This window comes from Aquila chrysaetos, chromosome 1 (assembly GCF_900496995.4).
Source record: "Aquila chrysaetos chrysaetos chromosome 1, bAquChr1.4, whole genome shotgun sequence".
Lineage (NCBI taxonomy): Eukaryota > Metazoa > Chordata > Aves > Accipitriformes > Accipitridae > Aquila > Aquila chrysaetos.
The window spans coordinates 75,760,136-75,781,094 of record NC_044004.1 but is presented as its reverse complement, the minus strand read 5'-3'; the positions used below and the strand labels follow the sequence as shown (position 1 = coordinate 75,781,094).

General features: G+C 39.2%; 1 protein-coding gene across 2 annotated transcripts; it reads left to right on the top strand.

Annotated features, from left to right (window-relative positions):
- The first annotated feature begins 1,576 nt into the window (after positions 1-1,576).
- On the top strand, positions 1,577-19,337 carry PLK4 (polo like kinase 4). Of its 2 annotated transcripts, XM_030039376.2 has the most exons (16): positions 1,577-1,788; positions 2,495-2,590; positions 3,407-3,502; positions 3,597-3,711; positions 5,448-6,480; positions 8,557-8,657; positions 10,257-10,627; positions 11,504-11,608; positions 12,005-12,107; positions 12,932-13,081; positions 14,018-14,148; positions 14,931-15,022; positions 15,401-15,539; positions 17,233-17,373; positions 18,292-18,398; positions 19,137-19,337. In XM_030039376.2, exons 1-16 carry the CDS (start codon positions 1,759-1,761, stop codon positions 19,234-19,236), a joined length of 2,910 nt encoding a protein of 969 aa, XP_029895236.1. In that variant the 5' UTR covers positions 1,577-1,758; the 3' UTR covers positions 19,237-19,337. The 2 variants fall into 2 exon arrangements, with proteins under 2 accessions (XP_029895236.1, XP_029895325.1); XM_030039465.2 differs by lacking the exons at positions 17,233-17,373; positions 18,292-18,398; positions 19,137-19,337 and adding an exon at positions 16,496-17,023 and having other exon boundaries at positions 1,607-1,788.
- The last annotated feature ends 1,622 nt before the right edge of the window (positions 19,338-20,959 follow it).

The following is a 20,959-nucleotide window of genomic DNA, read 5'->3' as shown; positions in this document are numbered from 1 at the left end:
TCTGTTCCGATCGACTTTAACCATCTTTCAGAGCACACGCATACTTTCCATTACTAAGAAACTCGTGTATCTGCGAAGGATGGACAATCTATATTATGCCCCATTCCCCTTAATACATACAGGTCAAAATACCATGCCCACATTTTATAAGAGAAATACAACCATAATCCATTCCCAGAAGCACTATTTGTTCTATTAAAAGCATTTTCAATTACAGCACTTTAGTTTCAGTACAAAAAATACTTCCTCTTTGTCCTAATTAACGTTCATATTTAAGTCTGCATTCAAAAACTTCTATGCTTCATATGAGACAGTATAGAAAGAACCCAACAAGTAGGTATTAGACACAAAGAATCACCACTCTCAGCTCAGTGCTCCATAGTGCACTTGGTGATAAAATTAATTACCATCTTGCACCGTGTTTATGTTGAAGCTATGCTACTATCCCAGCACATTACTTAGTTTGGCACTACGGGCCCAAAACCAGAGGACCCTCCAACGGGTTCCTGAAGCAGAAAAGTGAATTAAATCCAGGCTTTGTAGTTGCTCAGCATGTGCTGCAGTAGTCTACTACACACAGTACCAACATTAGCTGACAAAACCTCACTGGCATAAGCTTTTTCAGATATTTGGAGAAAAAATACAGCAAGGTACCTTCAAGAAAAGATTGAGAATTGAGGATTTAAAGCTTCAGCTTGCACCTCATCCTTCAGTGGACTGAACACCTGAGAGAAGGGGTATTTGGGACAAAGCCCAATTGACAGCTCTTCCTCTCAGCTAGCTCTGTGCAACTGCAGGTTCTTTAGGGTGCCAGGTGGAGGCAGCTGCTGCTCCCTGTGGGTACCCTCATAAGAGAAGGCTGAGCACCCAGCCCAGGCCACACTGGCAGTCTTGCACCTAAGCCTGTTGCTGGTTCTAGCCTATACTTCCGAGACATACACCCTGTGCCTCCGTTACCAGACACTGTATCAGACAAGGTAAGATGGAAGAACTGCACTTTGTGCTTAATATGTGAGGCAGCAAGCCGAAGGGAAGCCCTTAAAACTTTGTGAGAGTTCATCCCAGAATTTAGGCCAGCTATTTAAAAATAACAACCAAGGAATAACAAAACCTCTCAACTGACTGTGAGGGAAGTACCCACGTGAAGGTAAAACTGTTCCTTTTATTAGGAGAGTTCACGTTCCTCCACAACCAACCCAGGAGCTGACCCTGCCAGCTCGGTTCGGCCGATCTCCCAGGCCTGAGGGCTTCCACCATAGACGCCCGGCCGAGCGTGACGACGCCGGGCAGCCCAGCCTCCCGAGGCCAGGGGCAGCCTGGAGACTCTCCCTTCTCTGAGGAAGAGATACCTGGAACCGCGCAGGGCTGTCAGAACCGGTTATTTCTCAGCTACCGGGCCGCCAACGCCGCCGCCGGACCCGCAACAGCGCATGCGCCGTAACGGCTGCCGGGGAAACGGGGCACGCGACGCCGCGCGCAGGCGCCGTCTCTCCCTTCCCCAACCGCGAGCGCCGCGGCCGCCTCTGCGTGACGCGATTGCGTCAGACGCAGCCTCGACCTGGAACGGGGCGGGGCGGGGCGGGGAGGGGGAAGGTAACGGCGCGATTTTTCAAAATGGAGGCGCCGGGGGAGGGGAGCGGCCGCCGGGCCCGGGATCCAGCAGGCCTGGGCCGAGGCGGGCGATGGAGGGCGCCGTGATGGGGAGCCGAGGTCCTGAGAAGAACCCATAGCGGGACCGGGGGAGAGCGGGCCAGCGCCATGGCGACCTGCATCGGCGAGAAAATAGAGGTGCGAAGCCCGGCCCCCTGGCCGGGGCCGCCCCGCCATTTGCCGGTCGGTGGCGGGGAGAGGCCAGGCGGGGGGGGGGCGTCCCTCTCCCGGGCGGTTTATTTGTGGGAGGGCGGCCGGCCTGGGGCGGCCCCCCGCCCCCGGGCAGGTCCCCGGCTGGGCGGCCGGAGGAGCGGGCCTAGGGGCTGAACCGGCCGGGACCGGCGTCCCCCCCCCCGCCCCGGGCCGAGCCGTGAAGCCGTGTTTCCTCACCCACGGGAAGGTCGGCTGTGGAAAACCCTAGGCGTTCTGTGTTTTTGCGGGGCGGGCGGCGGTCGCTCCCCAGCCGCTGCCATAGCAGCGGGAGGCGGGTGTCTGCCGTTCCACGGGAACGGCGGGAGAGACGGCGGGAAGGTGGCTCGGCCCGACCCGACCCCGCCGCGCCGCACCGCCCCGGCCGGCGCCAGTGCAAGCCGGTCGCTGAGCGGAGAGGACGATGCCGTGGGGGGTGTTGGCCGGCCCCGCTGCGGACCGCCGCCGCGCCCCGGAGAGCTCGGTCCAGGTAGCCCCCCCCCCCCCCGGGGGGGCACCTGGGGGTTTGTGTCGGCATTGAGGGGTGTGGGGTCCCCCAATCACTCGGGGGAGGGGGGTGGGAGGGTGTTTGCATCGGGAGAGAGGCTTCAGAGCCTGGGGTGGGACTGACGGCCGTGATTTGTTCGAGTTGCAGGATTTCAAGGTGGGGAACCTCCTGGGGAAGGGCTCCTTCGCTGGGGTCTACAGAGCAGTATCCCTGAAAACCGGTCTGGAAGTGGCTATCAAAATGGTAAGGCAGCGAGCCAAAGAAGCCTCAGTCTTCTGAGAGACTGAACAAGGGCAAGCCGCAACAGGTTGGGCTTCTGCGGTTGGGCATTCGTGCCTGGATTGCTTGTTTGTATGTAACCGATATTTAGATTAGGATTCGATCCTGAATGGTGCAGTACAACCAAATAGAAGGTATCGATAACTGATAGAAATGCTTACAGCGCTATTAAAAGAACGTCAGCTCGTATGTTCAACGTTGGGTGGACAATCAGCCCTGTAATTCTAATTCAGAAATTTGTGACTGCAAAAACTTCGTTTAGAATCCATGTGGCTGGAGAGGTCCTGGAAAAAAATGTCTTGGAAAAATTTCCCCCACTGCCAGGACAGACTTTGTTCGTCAAGGAAACTTGCGCCTCACAGGTGTTTTGCCAGATTTACTTACAATCTGTAATGCTTTATTTTATACTTTATATTTCTATTATACTTTATGTTAGTTTATATTTAGCCACCTTTTTAATGTTAACTATGTGTAGCATATCTGCCTGGCAAAAGCAGAATTGGGTTTCTCTGCTTCGGTATTTCAGAAATTTTTTTAATTAGTGTTCGTTTTAAAATGTTAATACTTGTCTACTTTGAGACAGTCGTGTGTTCCTCCATTTATCGATGATACTTGTTTATTAAAAGCATATAGTAGGTTAAACTATGTGAAAACTTGCTTACATTTAGAAGTTTTCAGGCAAATGTGCGTTGGACATCTAAAATGTCAAGTTCACTTGAACCTAACATGTACGTAATCAGTGTTGCAGTGCTTGAAAAATATTCTGTGATCCATTTACAGATAGATAAAAAAGCCATGCACAAGGTTGGAATGGTACAGAGGGTTCAAAATGAGGTGAAAATACATTGTCAGCTAAAGCATCCATCTATAATTGAGGTAAGAATAATGTTTTTGCAGAGAGGACTGTGTATGTGACTTGCTGTATAGTCTACAAAATGTATTTTAATATTTTCATTGTTTTATGTTCTAGCTTTACAACTATTTTGAAGATAGCAACTACGTATACCTGATACTTGAGATGTGTCACAATGGTGAAATGAGCAGATACATAAAGAACAGAAAGAAACCCTTTTCAGAAGAAGAAGGTGAGTTTTTTTTTTTTTCTGTGTAGCTCTGTTTGCATTAATGATTTGGTTTATTCAGTAAATACTTAATTCTAGTGAAAGGGTATTTAAAACTGCTATCACTCTGAACCAGTCTGTATATCTTAAAGTCTTGTCATAAGTGGTAATCTAGAGATTAATTACTATTACATGTATTCACTTGAATTTCTGTACGCTTTTGTTTCTGTTTATGCCATTTTACAGTAGTTTGTGCTTTTGGGGTGTAGAAAAAATAGACAGCGATCTTAGAAGGTAGAGGTATATAGAGGGTAGTGCTTACCTTTGTACATAAAAGTATGTTGAAGTATAGGTCAAGACTGGGAAGTTCCACAGAGGAAATCTGGCAGCTTCACATCCACAGATTTGCTTTCTTTGTGTTGCACCTCTTCTCCTCAGTATTAGTGTATTACATGTCACCAGTTAGGAAGCCTTCCATATTATAGTTTGCCTTTTGTGGTATCGTTGGAAATATTTACTGTGTTCCAAGGTGTGCGGAAATTAAGATAATGCAGTTAACTGTTGCTTAAGGGCTGAGTTAGCAAGGAAATATCCAATTTGACACTTCATCTAGAATTTTTGAAGGACTGGCAGCTGAGGAGAAATTCTACTATGGTTTTACTTCTGTTTCTTACGGAAAGCACTGAAAATCCTATCTTTCGTTGAGAGTTCATTGTCAGAGTAAAGCTAAAACTTTTGAATAGTATTTTGAGAAAGAAGTCTTGCAAAAAAGATGAATTTCCCTTATGAATTTACTAATGTTTCATTTTCTTATTGTTGAGAGAGAGGATTTCAATTAGAACATGGGCCACTGAAAGCCTAATCAGAACAGTGCAATTAAAAAAAAAAAAAAAAAAGGCGCCAGCAAAGCCAATGGCAATGTATAATGTTTGCGGGCACAACCAAACAAGCTGTTCTGGTTTCACCCAATCTGGATCAGTGGTTATTGCCTCTACTGCTTCCAGACTTACCATGCTGGTCATCTCTTGTACAGTCCTTCCAGTTTACCTGCTTCTCTGTCAGTTTCTCATCTAATTCTGTGAAACTATTACAGATATGGATTTTTCAGAACTATTCTTAAAATTGCTGTAATTGCAACATCATAATAAATGATGCTGTTTCAGGCTGGATGAGTTTTTGTTACTCCTGCTGTAAGCTAAAACTCTTGAATATTCCCTGAATTTCTAATGTAATACAAGAGAAAGGCTGTCCCAATATTGTCAACTTAGAAGTTTTTGAGAAATTGGAGTACTACTAGCCTTGCCAGTTTGCTAATAATGATAAATACCATCCAAATTGTCTCCTATATTCTATAATCTGCATATAGTGAAGCTGCTTGATTTCGTGCATTTGCTGTTTCTGAAAATGAGCAACTGAACTTTTAAAAAAAATTTTTAAGAACCCAATTTTAAAAAGCTTAGGCCAGTTGAAAACATTTCCAGTCCTATTTACATCATTCTGTTAGCAAAGAAACAAATCTGACTATTGCATTAGAGAACATTTTTTATGAACTTAGAACATAGTCATGCCATATTGCTTAAAGCAAAAAGCAGAGTTAATTCCAATCTCATTAGCATGACACTTAAACATCCTTGTAACATCCCCATTATTTAAAAAAAAAAAAAAAAAAAGGAAGACCAATAGCAGACTTCATAGTTGTGAAAATAACAACTTTCTGATTTCAATTTATGACTAAATCACCTGGTTTTGTGTTTTGACAGCTCGACACTTCTTGCATCAAATTATCACGGGTATGCTGTATCTTCATTCTCATGGAATACTGCACCGGGACCTCACCCTTTCTAATATCTTACTCACCAATAATATGAATGTCAAGATTGCTGATTTTGGACTAGCAACTCAGCTGAAAATGCCTCACGAAAAGCATTACACCATGTGTGGAACTCCAAATTACATTTCTCCAGAGATAGCCACAAGGAGTCCACATGGACTTGAATCTGATGTATGGTCTTTGGGTTGTATGTTTTACACTCTTCTTATTGGAAAGCCACCTTTTGACACTGACACAGTCAAAAACACGCTGAATAAAGTAGTATTAGCAGACTATGAAATGCCAGCCTTTTTATCAAGAGAGGCGCAAGACCTTATACATAGATTACTTCGCAAAAATCCAGCAGATCGCTTGAGTCTTTCCTCTGTGTTGGATCATCCTTTTATGTCCAGGTGTAGCTCTGCACGGAGTAAAGATTCGGGAACTTCAGAAGATTCCATGGACAGTGGAAATGCTACCATCTCTACAACCTTCACAGGCTCTTCCAGCATCAGTACCAGTGGTTGCTTGAAGGAAAAGAAGAAGCTGTTGGTTGGACAGCCGCTCCCAAATAAAATAACTTTTTTTCCTAAAAACAAGAATTCCACTAATACTTCATCGGTAGATGGAAGCGGTTCTTTTCATCAGTGGGGAATTCAGGGAAAAGAAATTGGCATAACCGGCAGGGGAAGAGCCATGCAACTTGCTGAAGAGAGACCACATTCACGCTACCTCCGAAGAGCCCACTCTTCAGATAGGTCTGGCACATCCCACAGTCAGACTCAAGGCATATCAAATATTGTTGAGAGATGTCACTCTATGGAACTGCTTTCTAAGCCTAAAGTAGGAACAAGGGAAAATACAGAATGCTTTTCGCCTGCAAACAGCTATACCGATATAGGAGAAATATTTAAGGAGAAAACTTCTAGTAGCTCTGGTTCTTTCGAAGGGCAAATATCTCCACCTGTAAAAGATCAACCACAGTAAGAATTGGTTTTTATTAAGATGAAATTTAGAGCTGCCTTATGTTAAATGCATGATATTTCCTGTAACTGAGCTGTAGTAAGTGCCCAGAGTCTCTACACTTGTAGCTTGAATACCAAATAGGAGAGGGTGATAGCTGATGCTGTTGCTATGTGGAGGTTTACCTCCCCACTGTCCCTCTTTTAAAATTCATAGATGCAGTGCATCAGCTAGCTAGATTGTAGCTTTTATTTATCCTGGTAATACTCTATTATTGACTTATTTCCATGTGGAGCAAGTTGAGTATTTCTTTCCCCACAGTAATTGCAGTAGAGAGCCTTGCTAATTGTTCTTTGTAGAACAGACATAGACTAGGGTAGAAGGCATTCAGGGTGTGATTACCAACACTTTTACTTGCTGCTCTGTGGTTTTTTTTTTTTTTTTTTCCTGTTATGCTTCAACAAGATAAAGGGAAAAAAAACCAGATTAAGTACAAGATTAGATGATGGATTATAAAACTGGTGTACCAGAAAGGAAAATGACACTCAAAGATAACTATCTGAAACTTAGTCCCAGTCCTTAGTTGTAGTTTCTGGGTGAAAATCCTGGCTTCTTTCTATACATTGATGGACTGCCCCAGCTGATACAAACCAACTTGCGTACCAAATCTACAAAGGATGCTAGGATGTTTTCTGTGTTGTTGGAGGCCTCATCTTTGACTTCTGTGCACTGCTATGCAACAAGAGCCCTCCTTTGTGATAAACTTAATCTGTCTGTGCTCAGGAGTTTGCTTTGTCTTTGCAGAATATCAAAGAGCACTTTGCTATTTTAATATAAGGACTTTGCCTATCTTAGTTCTTGCATTTCTCTCCACATTAAGAAGTGGCAACTTTGTGTGATTGTTTCATATGCTTTAATTTTTGCAAATCATTTCAGGGAAAATGCAAATGAGGACTTTGCCCTGTGGAAAAAGTAAATGGAGTAAGAGGTTTTTCTTGACTATTGGGAAGTGTTTGACATAAGCCTCTGCTGAGCAAGTTCAATGGGCATGTGCATTCTTTCTAGTTTGAGAAATGTTTGATGAATCAAAAAAGAAATGATTTATGCAAATGTTAACGTAATGCTTACTTGTGTTCCCCATGACTTCATAACAACATGCTGAATGTAAATGGGACAGAATATTAATATGAGTGTGGAGATTAACTGAATGGTTACTACTTTTTTTACGTGGTTGATTATAGGAGAGCCTCTTACATCTGTAGTTAGCCTGCACAGCAATCTTAAATGCAAGGTTCGAAGACCGAAATTAGATGCTTATATTCTGAGGGGTGGGGTTTTTTGTGATCATTGAGTCCTTGCCAATGCTAAAGTAGTGATCATCGCAAAAAGAAGGTACAGACAGGTACAGGCTACAGAGACAGAAAACCTCCCAGGAGCTTAGTGTGAATTTACAACGGATCAGTGATTCTGCTGTAACTGTTTTTGTGTGTATTCTTTATTCTTCAGCATGTGGATTATACTTTGAGTTCACCTGTGACTACATATATGTCATTTTCTAAAAAGCTGGTAAAAATCATTATAATATTTGGGATTTACGATATTTTATATGAACTCAAGTTATTTTAGGTGGTAAGATTACCTACGTATTTCAGCTGCGTATTTGCTATGCTGAATGAGATCCACTGGTGTCATGGTCATCATCCCTGTGTCTTCTCTGAGGTTGTTTCCTATACTGTGAATTAAGAACTATATGTAAGAACAGCCACTGCTGGCAGCAGCCAGCAATGACTGTTTTTATCAATGGCTCTTTTTATTCATATGTCAGTTCCAAGAGTCTACTAGTGAGTGCTAACAGGCTTAAATCATTAGGAATAACTTCTTATTCTGTTTGGAAACAGTATATTTTTTTATGCTTTACCCAATGAACATTCCCCATGAAAAAAGCAGCATGTTCTAAGCTGTCTAGAGCTGTGAAATGCCACCTGCATTTCTTAAATGTTCTAAAAGTGTTGTGGTTTCTGCAGCTGTAACATAACTGTTGTTGTGCAAGTGTCTTTGATGTAATCTTGATTACATGTGTAACTTTTATTTTGCAGCTCAAATTATCTCTGCCCAGTGAAGCCCCAGGTTGGTTTGTTAGAGCAGAAGTCCCAGGCTGAAACAATGCAGCAGTGGCTTGGAAGCATGCAAACAAATGGTGTGTAACTAATCAGTTGTACGTTTTTTGCGCTCAAGTTGGAGTAGTGACTTCTAACAATTTTTGTGGGTTTTTCTATATTTTACTTCTTTAAACTTGTGACAGAAGGGGTATTTGTATGGCCAAGTAACTGTGATACCAGAGTATAATGCTGGCATCATAAATAACAGCGACTGGATGTTAACAGAGGCTACTGCAGGCAGAGTTTTTTTTTTTTTTTTCCCTGAATTAAAAGCATGGGAGACCCTAAACTGACTTGTCACTGTAAAAAATTGACACAGATACTGAAACGGGCAAAATGATTTCCAGCATTGCTAATCTGTAGTATCATTCTTAAGCAAGCAATATTCCATTGAAAACATTGTTTTGTTTTCTCTTTTGGATTAAGCTGTAACATTTTAGTTTCCTGAGATAGGAATTAATTTCAGAAGGCTTTGTGGTTAGCGTTCCTCTTAAGCTGTTGGGCTGGTATAATGAACTGTATGTAACAGCTTTCATAAGCGTGAAGAAATTGTACATTGGATTTGAATACTTAGCTTCCTAAAATTGAGGTGATTATCTCCTTTTAGTATTTTAGCAAAAAAAAAAAAAAAAAAAAGGAAAACACCATTCTAGTACCTGCCATAATTAGTCAGTTGTGACCTGAAATGTGTACACATAAATACGTAACAAAAGATTGGCAGGTGACTCAAAAGCCCTGTTAATTTAGTTGTGCAAATACACCTTAAGAGAAAATGGGACCTCAGTGAATGAGAGATAATGAGGCTGCAGAAGGAGGGGTGGAGGAAAGGTTAAAAGACACAGAAGGGAAGGAGGTGTTTTTTGTCATGCATCATGTTACATCTTTTACAAATAATGTAATTTAATCATAAAACTAAATCGCAAATCCATTCTAGCCCTTTTTTATTTTGATATTACTGGACTCCTTGCCTTCCAGTCCACAGGGAATTGGAATCATATGACATATGGTCTGAATAATCCTATTGAATTTTTGATCCCTTCTTAACTGTTCTGCAACATGGCAGGAGGAGGGAATTACTTGTGTGGGTGAGGTGAAAGTTGATCAAGGGCTTAAATATCAAAACTGGGGAAGCAGTTATAGGAAGTTTAAATACAAAAATAGGTTTTTGTATTTTAACAAATGACTGGAAATAAAACAAGGGGTTTGAACTGTGATTTTTTTTTTAACATCTTGAGTACTAAAACCTCTGCTTGATGCTGAAACACTAGTTAAGCTGAAACTTAAATGAAACTTGGTGCTAGTGGTTATCTGAATGGCAAGTAAACTGTGTTTCAACAAATTAAACTAATTCTTGTTTAGGTATCTATTTGAAGTCTTAGTATTTTGTTTATTGAAGGCCATCCTAACTGAAATTTAGTAACAGTTTATTTTAAGTAGCACTGGAATTTTGTTAGCACGTGTATGGATTGGTACTAAAGTTGTAGCCTAATGCTTTGGACTGAGGATTGAAGAAATCCCATTCTCCACTTCAATAAGCCTTCTAGGATGATACTTTGAAAAGCTTTTAAAAACATAATAGCATTTTTTTCTTCTGACTGTGACTCTGAATCTACAATGTACTTTTATGATGCTTTCAGTTCCGCTGAGACCACCTGCAGACCTAACTGGCAACAGTAATGCACATGGGGGTTTTCAGTATCTGGATGTGCAGCAAGATGCATCAAGAAATGCATGGAACACCTTAAAAGATATCAGGAATCACGATGCATCCATCGACTGTTCGCATTCTTTGAACCAGAGAAACCCAAAGAAATACATCCCCAGAGTTCTCTGCAAATCTGAGAAAATTCAGCCATCTTCTACATGTGGCCTTTGGTCAACTTCAGAACAAAACCAAACGTGGGGCAAAGAACCACCAGCACATCAGAAACCTACACTGCGAAGTATAGTGTCACCTCTCAATGCTCACAGACTAAAACCAATCCGGCAAAAAACAAAAAATGCAGTGGTACGTATCAGCTCTTAAAATGGAAACAACTCAAGTATTAAATACAGTGTGACTATCTCTTAAAAATCACTTGGTAAATCAGAAGCATTTGCATTTAGAAAAGTTAATCCATAGTCATTTAATTTCAAGTCCTGTTAGTAAGATGCATCTTGGTTTTTGTATATGGAATACTTGTGGTCACTTCCTGCAAGTAGTGACATGGCATTGCTTTTAGCTGACAAGCAAAAGAAGCTGTAGGTAGACATAACAAATATTAAGTGCATGTATACTTCTTACAGTTCTAAAACTCTGTACTGCTTAGCTGCACAGTTGACATAGTTAAAATCTTAAATGCAAACAGATCAAACACTTTTACAGATTAGATAAATAACTGGATTAGAAATGAAAACAGTCTTGCTCTCAAGTAAAAACTTTAATATTTTTCCTATAGTGCTGCTTTTTCCCTGTCTTGTGGGTGGGAAAGCAAAACAAATTCCATTAATCCTTACTGATCACATAAATTTTCTGGTTGGTTTGTTCCTGGTATCACCCTTTTGTTCCATTTCTTATAGTCCTGCTCGTCCTGTCCTGTTCCTCCTGCCCCCCAATTGGTTTTTTAAAAAAGAACATAATAGAGCTGACCTGTCTTTGTTTGATTTGTCACTTAAGAAACCACGCCCTCACTGACCAGGCTTATAACCTTCAGTCATGTTGAAGAAGTGTTCTGTTTGTATAGCATTAATAGCAAAATTTAGTGTAATAAGCATTTATAAGTTTGCAGTGCATTCGAGGAAGAAGAAAACCTTTTTTTAAAAGCATTTGTGGAATGAAATGATATCTTATCTTGCCAGAAAGTAAAGGTCTTTTTGTTTCACTTGTATATTTAATATATTTTAGGTGAGCATTCTAGATACTGGGGAAGTGTGTATGGAGTTTCTAAAAGAACATCACTCGCAAGAGCTTGTGAAAGAAGTTCTCAGAATATCTTGTGATGGAAATGTGGTGAGTATGTTTTCAATTTCTTCACTGTTGTATAAAGGGCTTAGAGCATTCTGTTTTTTCAGAGTTTTTTTTTTGATTTGCATTTAAGTGATTATTTGTTTGGAAGTGCAATGTTTCCATATGCACAGCTGTAAACTCCTCCCCCCTGCCCCCCCATAGTACAGCTATACAAATATAGGTAGCAAGCAATTACTTAAGAGTAAAATTAGACTTGACTTTTGGAATAGGTGAAGTATTGTTGAAAAACTGCTGCTGTTAAATAATTACTTAGAGGAATAGAGTGTTCATGGTAGATTACAGTAATTAATTCAACTGTGACTTATTTCCATACCTGTTAAAAGTAGGGAGTGCTGTAGTAAGAGGCAACTGTAAACACATTTTTTTCCTTTTTTGTAGATTGCAGTTTATCATCCAAATGAAGGAAGAGGTTTCCTTCTTGATGACAGACCTCCTGCTCCTCCTGAAGACATCTGCATGTATGATTTTGACAACTTGCCAGGTAACCTGAAATTTATTTTAAAATTATGATTATTAATGTGATTAAGTGAATCTTGTTTGAGACTTCTTAGCTTTTAGCCACTACTTTTCAGATAACTGTGAAGATAAAACTCCTTTCAGAATAAGATTCAAACTACAGTTTAACTGGAAACTGTATTTTGAAACTTCACAAGAAAGCCTAAACCTACAGGTTTTAATTCATTTTGTATGGAAGTTATAAGGAGTCACCTACCCCTTTACAATGTAGCGTACTAAAATTAAAGCTTTCATAATCTTCTCCTCGTTCATATTGGAAGCTGTTTAAATATGAGTGGAAGAAATATTATCAAGTCATTTTTTAAAACAGCAACTTTACTTTGTGCTTCCTAATACTCATAACTTGGGGAGGAAGGGATAAAAATACATACTTTAAAGCGTTGACAGAGTATTTAATGTAAACAGCTGAAGAAAAAATATAAGCTAACTGTAAGGTTTTAAGAGACAAGCAGACTTCTCTACTAATTAGAGATCAAAGACAGGTTTCACCTAAAGCCAGGAAGCCAGCTGGACCACGATATCTAGTTAAACAGTATATGCAGCACTTTACTATGTTGTTTAGGTTCTGAATTATGTTCATTGAAGCTATTCAAGTGAAGCTGTTGAGGACGCACACTTTTCTAAAAGTTGGTGGAAATAAGTCGGTTTCTTTGAACATAATTCTGTTAAGTACTTAAATATTACTTATAACCTTCAGCTATCAAATACGTATTTTAAATGACTTCAAGTTGGTGCAAAGTGTTTAATCTGATGACTTTTTGGTAAAGGTTTTTAAATTTTCTTTTGTAGAAAAGTACTGGAAAAAATACCAGTATGCAGCCAAGTTTGTGCAGTTGGTAAGAACAAAAACCCCCAAAGTTACGTTCTACACAAGATATGCCAAGTGCATGTTGATGGAAAATTCACCCACTGCAGATGTTGAAATTTGTTTTTATGATGGTATGTATTCGTTTTTGCAATTATGCAAATAGTTATGTCGTGTTATTAAAGCTGCACTAAAATATTGCCAAACACTAAACAATGAACACTTCAGGTTGAAGAAAATACTAGAAACTTTTTTTTTTGCCACTCTGCCTTTATTCTAGCACTAGGAGATCAGTTTATTATTCATTAGTTCCTTACCGATATCTTCTTCAGGGAGAACATGTTGCAGAAGTGTTATTTAACTTATGCCTTGTTTTTATTGATGAACTCTTCTTTGCAACTACATTTGATAGTCAACCTGCTTAGTGAAAGGTGTGTCCCTACTCCAAGCTTTCCATTAACTGAGGTAATAGTATTACCAAGAACACTCGCTCGAGATAGCAGTTGGCTGCCTTTTCCAACTCTACCCTTCATAAACTAGGCTGCACTGATGATTGTTTTCTCACTATAGACTACTGTCAACTAGTTTGATTTGCCACACGTATAGATATACCCCAACAGAATTTATGACGAAAAAAAAAAAAAAAAGACTTAACAGCTTTGTGATTCAGTGTGGAACTGCTATTGAAAGAACGGGCATCATTTTTAAAACCGTATTGAGATACTAATAGAGCCTAACTAACCAATCTTTGGCAATACTGTTAGAGATGTTAATTTTGTCTCAGATTAATGTCTAGAAAGGTAGTTATTAAGATATGTAATAAATGCATTATTCGGCCCATTTAAGTAGTGATCTTTGGCCATAGAGGGCATTCCGTTAATACCACAGTCGCAATTTAAGTGGCTTTTTATTTCTGCTAGACATAGAGCTCATGCAGGAGTGGTTTTATTCTTGCAGTAATTAAGTCAGTGAGATACACTTCAGTAGAGTAGAATGTAATAGCAGAAATCTGTATTTCATAGATGCTGGTATGTTACACAATTCACACTAGAAATTTTTACTTTTTACAGGAGCAAAGATACACAAGACAGCTGGTATAACTCGTGTGATTGAAAAATCAGGGAAGTCCTTCACTTTGAAAGGAGAAAACGAAGTGGGTTTGAAGAAGGAAATACAAGTTTATATGGATCATGCAAATGAGGTAAACTTTTATATAGACCTTTTCTCATGCAAAGCAACCTTCTGAAAAATCAGTTTCTCTTTCACAAATGTGCTTTCGATGTTGCTTTTCATATTTTTTCATTACACTAATAAGGAGGGATGATAAAGTGTTTTTTGGAAGAGCAAATATCAATGTAGAGGTAGCAGTAACAATGCCTCACAACGAAGAGTGTTAGAGGAAATTCTTACTAGTGTGTAAAGCAGGTTTGCCTGTATGGTGAAAGGATTAAGCAGAACAGTTGAAGCTGCTTTATACAAGTTTTAAAAAAAACTCACCCCACCCCCACCCCCCCAAAAAAACCCAAACAACCCAAACACAGAAACCTGCCAGGTGTTTAACTGGCCTTCCTGCTGTACTTTCTTGTTTCATGTCACCCAATTAGCAGTCACAAGTAATTTTTTTGTCTATGAACTTAGGAAACAGTAAAAACATAGTACAAACTTCCTATTCAGTCTTCCTTATGTTCTGTTATTTTCTCGAAGAGAATTCAGGGGTGTTCTAGACCCCCATCTAGTCCTGCTAAAAGGGGAGGAGATGTGATTATTAAGAGCTTAATTCCAGATGTGCTGAAGTTACAATGGAATCTTGCTGTAGTATAGATATTTGAATTGCCTCCATGGTATATGAGTGCAGCTATAATCGATATTCAGTACCATTGAAAAAAGAATTTCCTTGTGTAGGCTCACCTGCCACACTAAATATGTATGAAATAGTTATACTGTTCTCAGTTAAAAACTTCAAGAAGCTTCTTGTAATTCCAGGGACATCGTATATGCCTTGCACTGGAATCTGCTGTCTTGGAAGAAGAAAAAAGGAGTGAAAGTGTTCCATTTTTTCCAATAATTGTTGGAAGGTAGTATCTTTCACCTGAAAATACTTACGCATTTGAATATTCCCACTAAGCATCCTTATGCAGCTGATGTTTGCAGAAGCCAGGGTTGCTTAACAGAGGCTCATAGTCATTAGCAAGATAAATATTAACTTGATAGCATGTATGAACACCTTATTTTGGACTTGCAAAGCCTCCTTTGATGCTAGGACAACATACAGTTGTGGATTTAGACTAAACCAGGCTAACAATTAGCATGTGTAAAAACAATTCTGCAGAAGACCAGTGCCATCAAGTGCTTTGTACAGTCCATGGTAAGCAAAGGGAAAAGCTATGTCTCCTCACTTGTTTTTAGTCCCTTTCGGACAAACCTTTTCCCAATTTGTCTTATTATTTTTCCAGAAAACCTGGCATTACTGAATCACCACAGGCTGTAGTACCTCCACTGTTGGACAACACAAACTGTTCAAAAGAAGTTACGGCACTGGATAGAAATATAGCTGCCAGTTCTACTCCAGTTCAGATGCCAAACTGTACTCCTGTAAGTACCCAAGAACGTACAGTGGAGACTACTGTCCAGTAGGAATTCAAATATTGCTGTTTTATTTGAACTAATGGAATTACATTTGTATGGACATAAGCTTTTATTAGCCATTTGTGAGCATATTGACTAGAAATGTTAATTTTGATTTTAATTAACCTTTGATATCTGGATTTAAGATAATCTGAAAAATCAAAATCCTCCAAAACTTTACCACAAATGCCTCCTGGGAAGATAGTTTGAAAATTGCTTACTCATATTATGCAGCACAGTCTTCAGTTTGTTTTGGAGAGCTCTGATGTGCCTCCAGGCCTATTATAGTGAATGGTAGTCACAAACGATATTAGCATTTGAGGCTATTGTTCTGAAATAATCAAGTGTTAGTGTGTGTTTAAAAAAAAAAGTGCAAGCATAAATGTATTTATATGTATAGCCAACAAGGCTTTGTGTGCGATTTCATCTAGCTTGTTTAAAAGACCTGCCAAGCTTCAATTCCTGCATCACAGCCCTGATACAACTTCCCCAGCTGACTGAATGATATGGGGGTCTTGGCACGCTGAGTCTGTATCATCTGAACTTTGTTGAATTTACATGGGTCTGCATCTTTTTGATTGTGTAGCACATGTCCGTAGTGCAGGATCTGCCAGTTTCTGCTTGACTGAAATGAACCTGGCAACAAAAATTCCTTCGGGCTTCATTACTAGTGTCAATTTTCTACACTGACTTAAGGTTACCCATCACCAGAGTTCTAACTTGAGGGTTCAGCATTTAAACTCATTCTTTGTTTGCCATATAGCACTTTCACTGTTTGCTTTCTCTTCTGAAGTACGTACTTCTAAGCAAAACACCACAATATCTGGTTGCCTTTCTGTGTTACTCTTGACTTTTTTTTGTCAGTTTGTTTATACTTGAACTAGGTCTGTATATCCTGAGGTGCAGCTTGTTGTTTCTTTCAGGTTCCTGTAATTATCTGGATCCTGATCTCTTTCCTGACCAAGCTCTCCTATTTCAGAGGCATCCCCTGACTTGCATCTTTTCACTGAACCCTGAATCTTAAATACTGCTAGGCACACCACCTCATCTCTGTCATCTCTGTGACTATGGGAGGAGGTATTCGAGTAGTAGAACTTTTATAGAAGCAGACACGTTCCTCCTAGACAGTAGTGGTGGTGTTGTCCTGAAGGCCTCCGATGTTTGCTCCTCTGTTATTCTTAATTCATCACTTTTGCCCCTCTAAACCTGTAACAGACACTGTATGTGCCGTAGAACTCTTCTATTAATGTTTAATATTCTAGTTTCCAATTAATAACTATGTCCATACTTTTGTAAAATATTGGCCATCTGAATGAGGGCTGCTTTATAATCTAACGTGCTGAACACTTTTGCTGAAGATGGACAGGGTTTTCTGTCAGTCAGATAAGGAAAAATGGGGATTAAGTAGAAAAAGTCTGCTTATGGAAAGCAATTCCTCTGTGAGTACAGGGAAGTGGTAGAAAAACTGTCATAGTACTGAGGAAGTCATACAAAATCCTGTGGGGTTTTTATAATGTAATGCTGTTAAATGAACCATATGGGCTAAATCTGTCTGTATATATGAGAAGATTAGAACAGGTGGGAATTGACCACTATAGTTGGTATATAATCAGTTGGATTAATACTAAGGCTGCTAATACTGTGCATTTCTGGGTTTTAGGTGGTGTCATATGAAAAGTCTACATTTATGACTAACAATGCTGAAACTACATGCTCCTCTGTTCATCAAACAGAATGCAGTCCAAATTCAGCCCAACTTTTAAAATCTGTCTTTGTGAAAAATGTTGGTTGGGCATCTCAGGTGAGAAATGAATACTGATAAAGGAGGGAAGTCTGTTCTTTTTTCCTGTTAAACTTGAGATACATATTTTTAAGTCATTAACTTTTAAACTTGATTTGTGAGGAATACATTCAGTTGTGCTTTGCTACAGTTTAAATCGGGTATGTGTAAAGATCCTTCCAAACAAGTGTCTTGGATAAATCCCATGGTGAACTACATAAGTAGAAGAAACCAAAATAATAGTTCTGTATTTCAGTTATTACAATCTTCCTGTGGTGGTTATTGGCTGTTTCAGTGCCTTGTCATTTAAATTTGACTCTAGTAAAAAACTGTAGCTGTTCAACTTCTGTCTGTTCACTAATATGGATTTAAAGGTGTCATGACATCGTGTTTTTAACAGATATGTACTAGATCTGTACAAGAAGAAGAATCTGCCTGTACAGCAAGAGAAGCTGTTTCCTTACATAGAAATTTTTCCTCTGCTTTTCTGTGGGACCAGCTTTAGATTTAAAAAATGGTTCTCTGCAATCCAAATAAAGTAAGCTTCCTGTCCTAACAGAGAAAGTTTGCTTTATATATATAAACTTCAAAATGTATACAGCTGTGAACTTTCACAAATGGGCCTTCTATTTTATGTTTGGTCCTATTTAAAATTTCTTTAGGAGTGGTTAAGCCAAAGGTACTTCTTTATTTAGCTGTCATTGAAAAGGATGACTAAAGGCGAGTACCTGAAACCTTAGGAAGTCTGATTCTTTAGACTCCATGACACTACTTACTCCGAAGTAGTATACATGCCATCTTCATCTTTAAAAGACTGACCAAGATGTCCAAGTCACTTCAGCAATTTTGAAAAATTTTCAGCTACAATTATTAGAAAAATTCTAGGTACATAATCTTGTATTTTATGTCCTCAAACCATAATGCAACTTCTCTCGTTAGCTGACCAGTGGAGCAGTATGGGTTCAGTTTAATGATGGATCCCAACTGGTAGCCCAAGCAGGTGTTTCTTCTATCACTTACACATCTCCAGATGGCCAGACAACTAGGTGAGTCTGTTACTGCTCTAAAAATAGTTCTGTTTACTGCTAGTGCAGGGCTGTTATACACAAGGTAAACTTCACAGCTGCTATTTGTTTTGTTTTGTAAATATTAAAACTTAGCTTTTCAGTCACTTCTCAGTTGATTAGCTTATATAAGCTTAATAAGTAAAGAGAAACACCTATAGCTTTGACTGAACTCTGGGTAACGAATAAAAAAAGCTGGGAAGGCATCTACTTGGTCTCTAGAGTATAGCCACGATTCATGTATGGGGAGAAAAGTAAGGTTTTAATACTTTTTTTTTTTTTCTTTTCCCCTCCAAGATACTGCTAGATTAGGGAGATAGCATGCCAACATTGATGCACAGACCTGAAGCGCTCAGGTGAAGCTTTACATATATTTTGAACACTGGGCACTTCCCATACAAATATAGCCACTCTGTAACACCCTTCCTCTGTGCAAAGTTTGAGATGGTAATATATATACAGTCTGCTCAGATATTATTGCAGCTTTAAACACTGTTTAGATATTTTCTTAATCTGAAACACTTTGTTCAGTTAAATACATATAGGGAAGGGGGGCCTAGATTTAAGCTATCAAACTCCAATTAATGTGTCTAGATATACTTAAAACCTACTTGACTTAGTGGTTTTCCTATTTACAGGCAAGTTTTGAAATGATTATACTGTCCTGAAAGCAAATTATTTCAGGCATCTAACTTTTTTAATGCTTATTTGCCTTTCTAGGTATGGAGAAAATGCTAAGTTGCCAGAATACATCAAAGAGAAGCTACACTGTCTGTCTTCCATTCTTGTGATGTTTACCAATCCAGCTGGTCCCCACTGATTAAAGCAAAGTAGGTGTCAGGACACAAGAGCTTAATAAACTCACTGACTTTCAAGTGACGTGACTGATCGTACTCAGCTTACACAGAAATTCTTCAAAAAGCTGGTAAAAAAAAAAAAAAAAAAATAGGAAGGGAAGGGTTGCTCTGTTCATGTGTAGCAAATAGCTTGTGAAGTATCTTACAAAACACATTTTTCCTCAAAATGATGGATAAACTTGCCCCAGCAAAACTTTGAGCAACTTGGTTCTAGATAGCAGCAACTTCTGGAAATAATCTGAATCTGTTGTATTTTTTTCCTTCCCCCACTGCTTACTCAGTGCCAACAATCAAGGAAAATGCATCTGTGCTGTTGAAGTGTTTGTATTTGTAAATAACTTATATTTTTACGTCTTGCAAGTAATATATGTAAATATGTATATGTTTTATAACTGTTTTTATTTTTTTTTGTAGCAGCAGCTTTAACTTCCCTGCACAAGCATTTTATACAAAAAAAAAAAATAAATGCAGTGGTAATCATCCAGATCTATTTATTTGTTTCATGTTCAAGTGATGGTTTATTAAGAGCCCTTTCCTCTAAGTATTAAGCTCAATTTATAACAGGAGCTGACCTGGTATCATAGAGCATCATATGTTGGGAGTTGAGGACTGGGTGAAGCTTGGGGAGAAACAGTGTAAAACTGTTGCACAAAGTTCCTTTGAATTTGCTGAACTGAAAAATTGCACTGTGGTTTGTGTATTCAATATTTTACCTTTGGCCTACAGCTGACAAAAAATGGGAGCACAGTCCATGATAGGAAAGTGAACTACATAGACTGTAGTAACTGATTTCAGCTTGTTACTTTGTAGGAATTTTAATACCTTTAGGTACTTTTACCTTGTCTTACAGATTATGAATCACAGGTAAGAAACTGAAGTAGCATTAACATTAGCTTATTTTTTAAGCATTTTGTTTCAGTGTGCTAACACTACTGATGGTGCTTATATTCATAAATAAATACTCCAACGTCTTTATAAGGTAGGAGAAAGGCTTAAGTTAAGTGCAAGAGTGGGATCCAAAAGGGTGTTGGTGGCAGGGAGGAGGGAGAGTTTCAGAGGTGCTGATGGGGGCTTGCGTATGTGGTCTAGGCACAATAAACTGAGCTGTAAAACCCTCAAGAAAGAGATGTTCTAATACAGCTTTTTTGAATCTGCAGGCTCAGCTTAGAGCTGGAATAGCCTTGACTTCAAGTCAGTTCTCCTTATTTATCTGGTCTCTGATAGACACAATTTTGATTATTTTGTCATGTCCAAATCAAGTAAATAGCTTGTAAATAAAGAATGTGGCACTAGTAACATCAAGAAAGATATACAACACCCCTCCTGCCCCAAAACCTTAAATGATTCTCCAAAAGAAATTTTTTTGAACTGCTCTGGCAGTTGAGATGTGTACCTTTTCATGTTGGACCTTATTACTCAAATGGAATAACTGCACAGTAAAATGAGTTAACTATTGCAAGTCTTTGAAAAAACAAGTAATATGCATAGCTCTTATGCAGACCCTAAGGTTTTTTTAATATACCTATAGATACAAACATGTGCACATGTACATAAATACACCTTTCTTAGAAGAAACATTTTTGGTTTAGTACTTTACGCTTCAATCAACTGACTCTTAAAGTAGCAAGTCAACCTTGGTTAAGATGTGGGTCAGCACTGCATGTTAAAAACTTGCATTATCAGCCA

Excerpts from the sequence above, each read along its gene's own strand:
- PLK4 (XM_030039376.2), top strand. The coding sequence starts at position 1,759 with ATGGCGACCTGCATCGGCGAGAAAATAGAG. Across the intron at positions 11,609-12,004 it reads TATCTTGTGATGGAAATGTG|ATTGCAGTTTATCATCCAAA; the intron begins GTGAGTATGTTT and ends CCTTTTTTGTAG. Across the intron at positions 15,023-15,400 it reads TTTCCAATAATTGTTGGAAG|AAAACCTGGCATTACTGAAT; the intron begins GTAGTATCTTTC and ends TTATTTTTCCAG.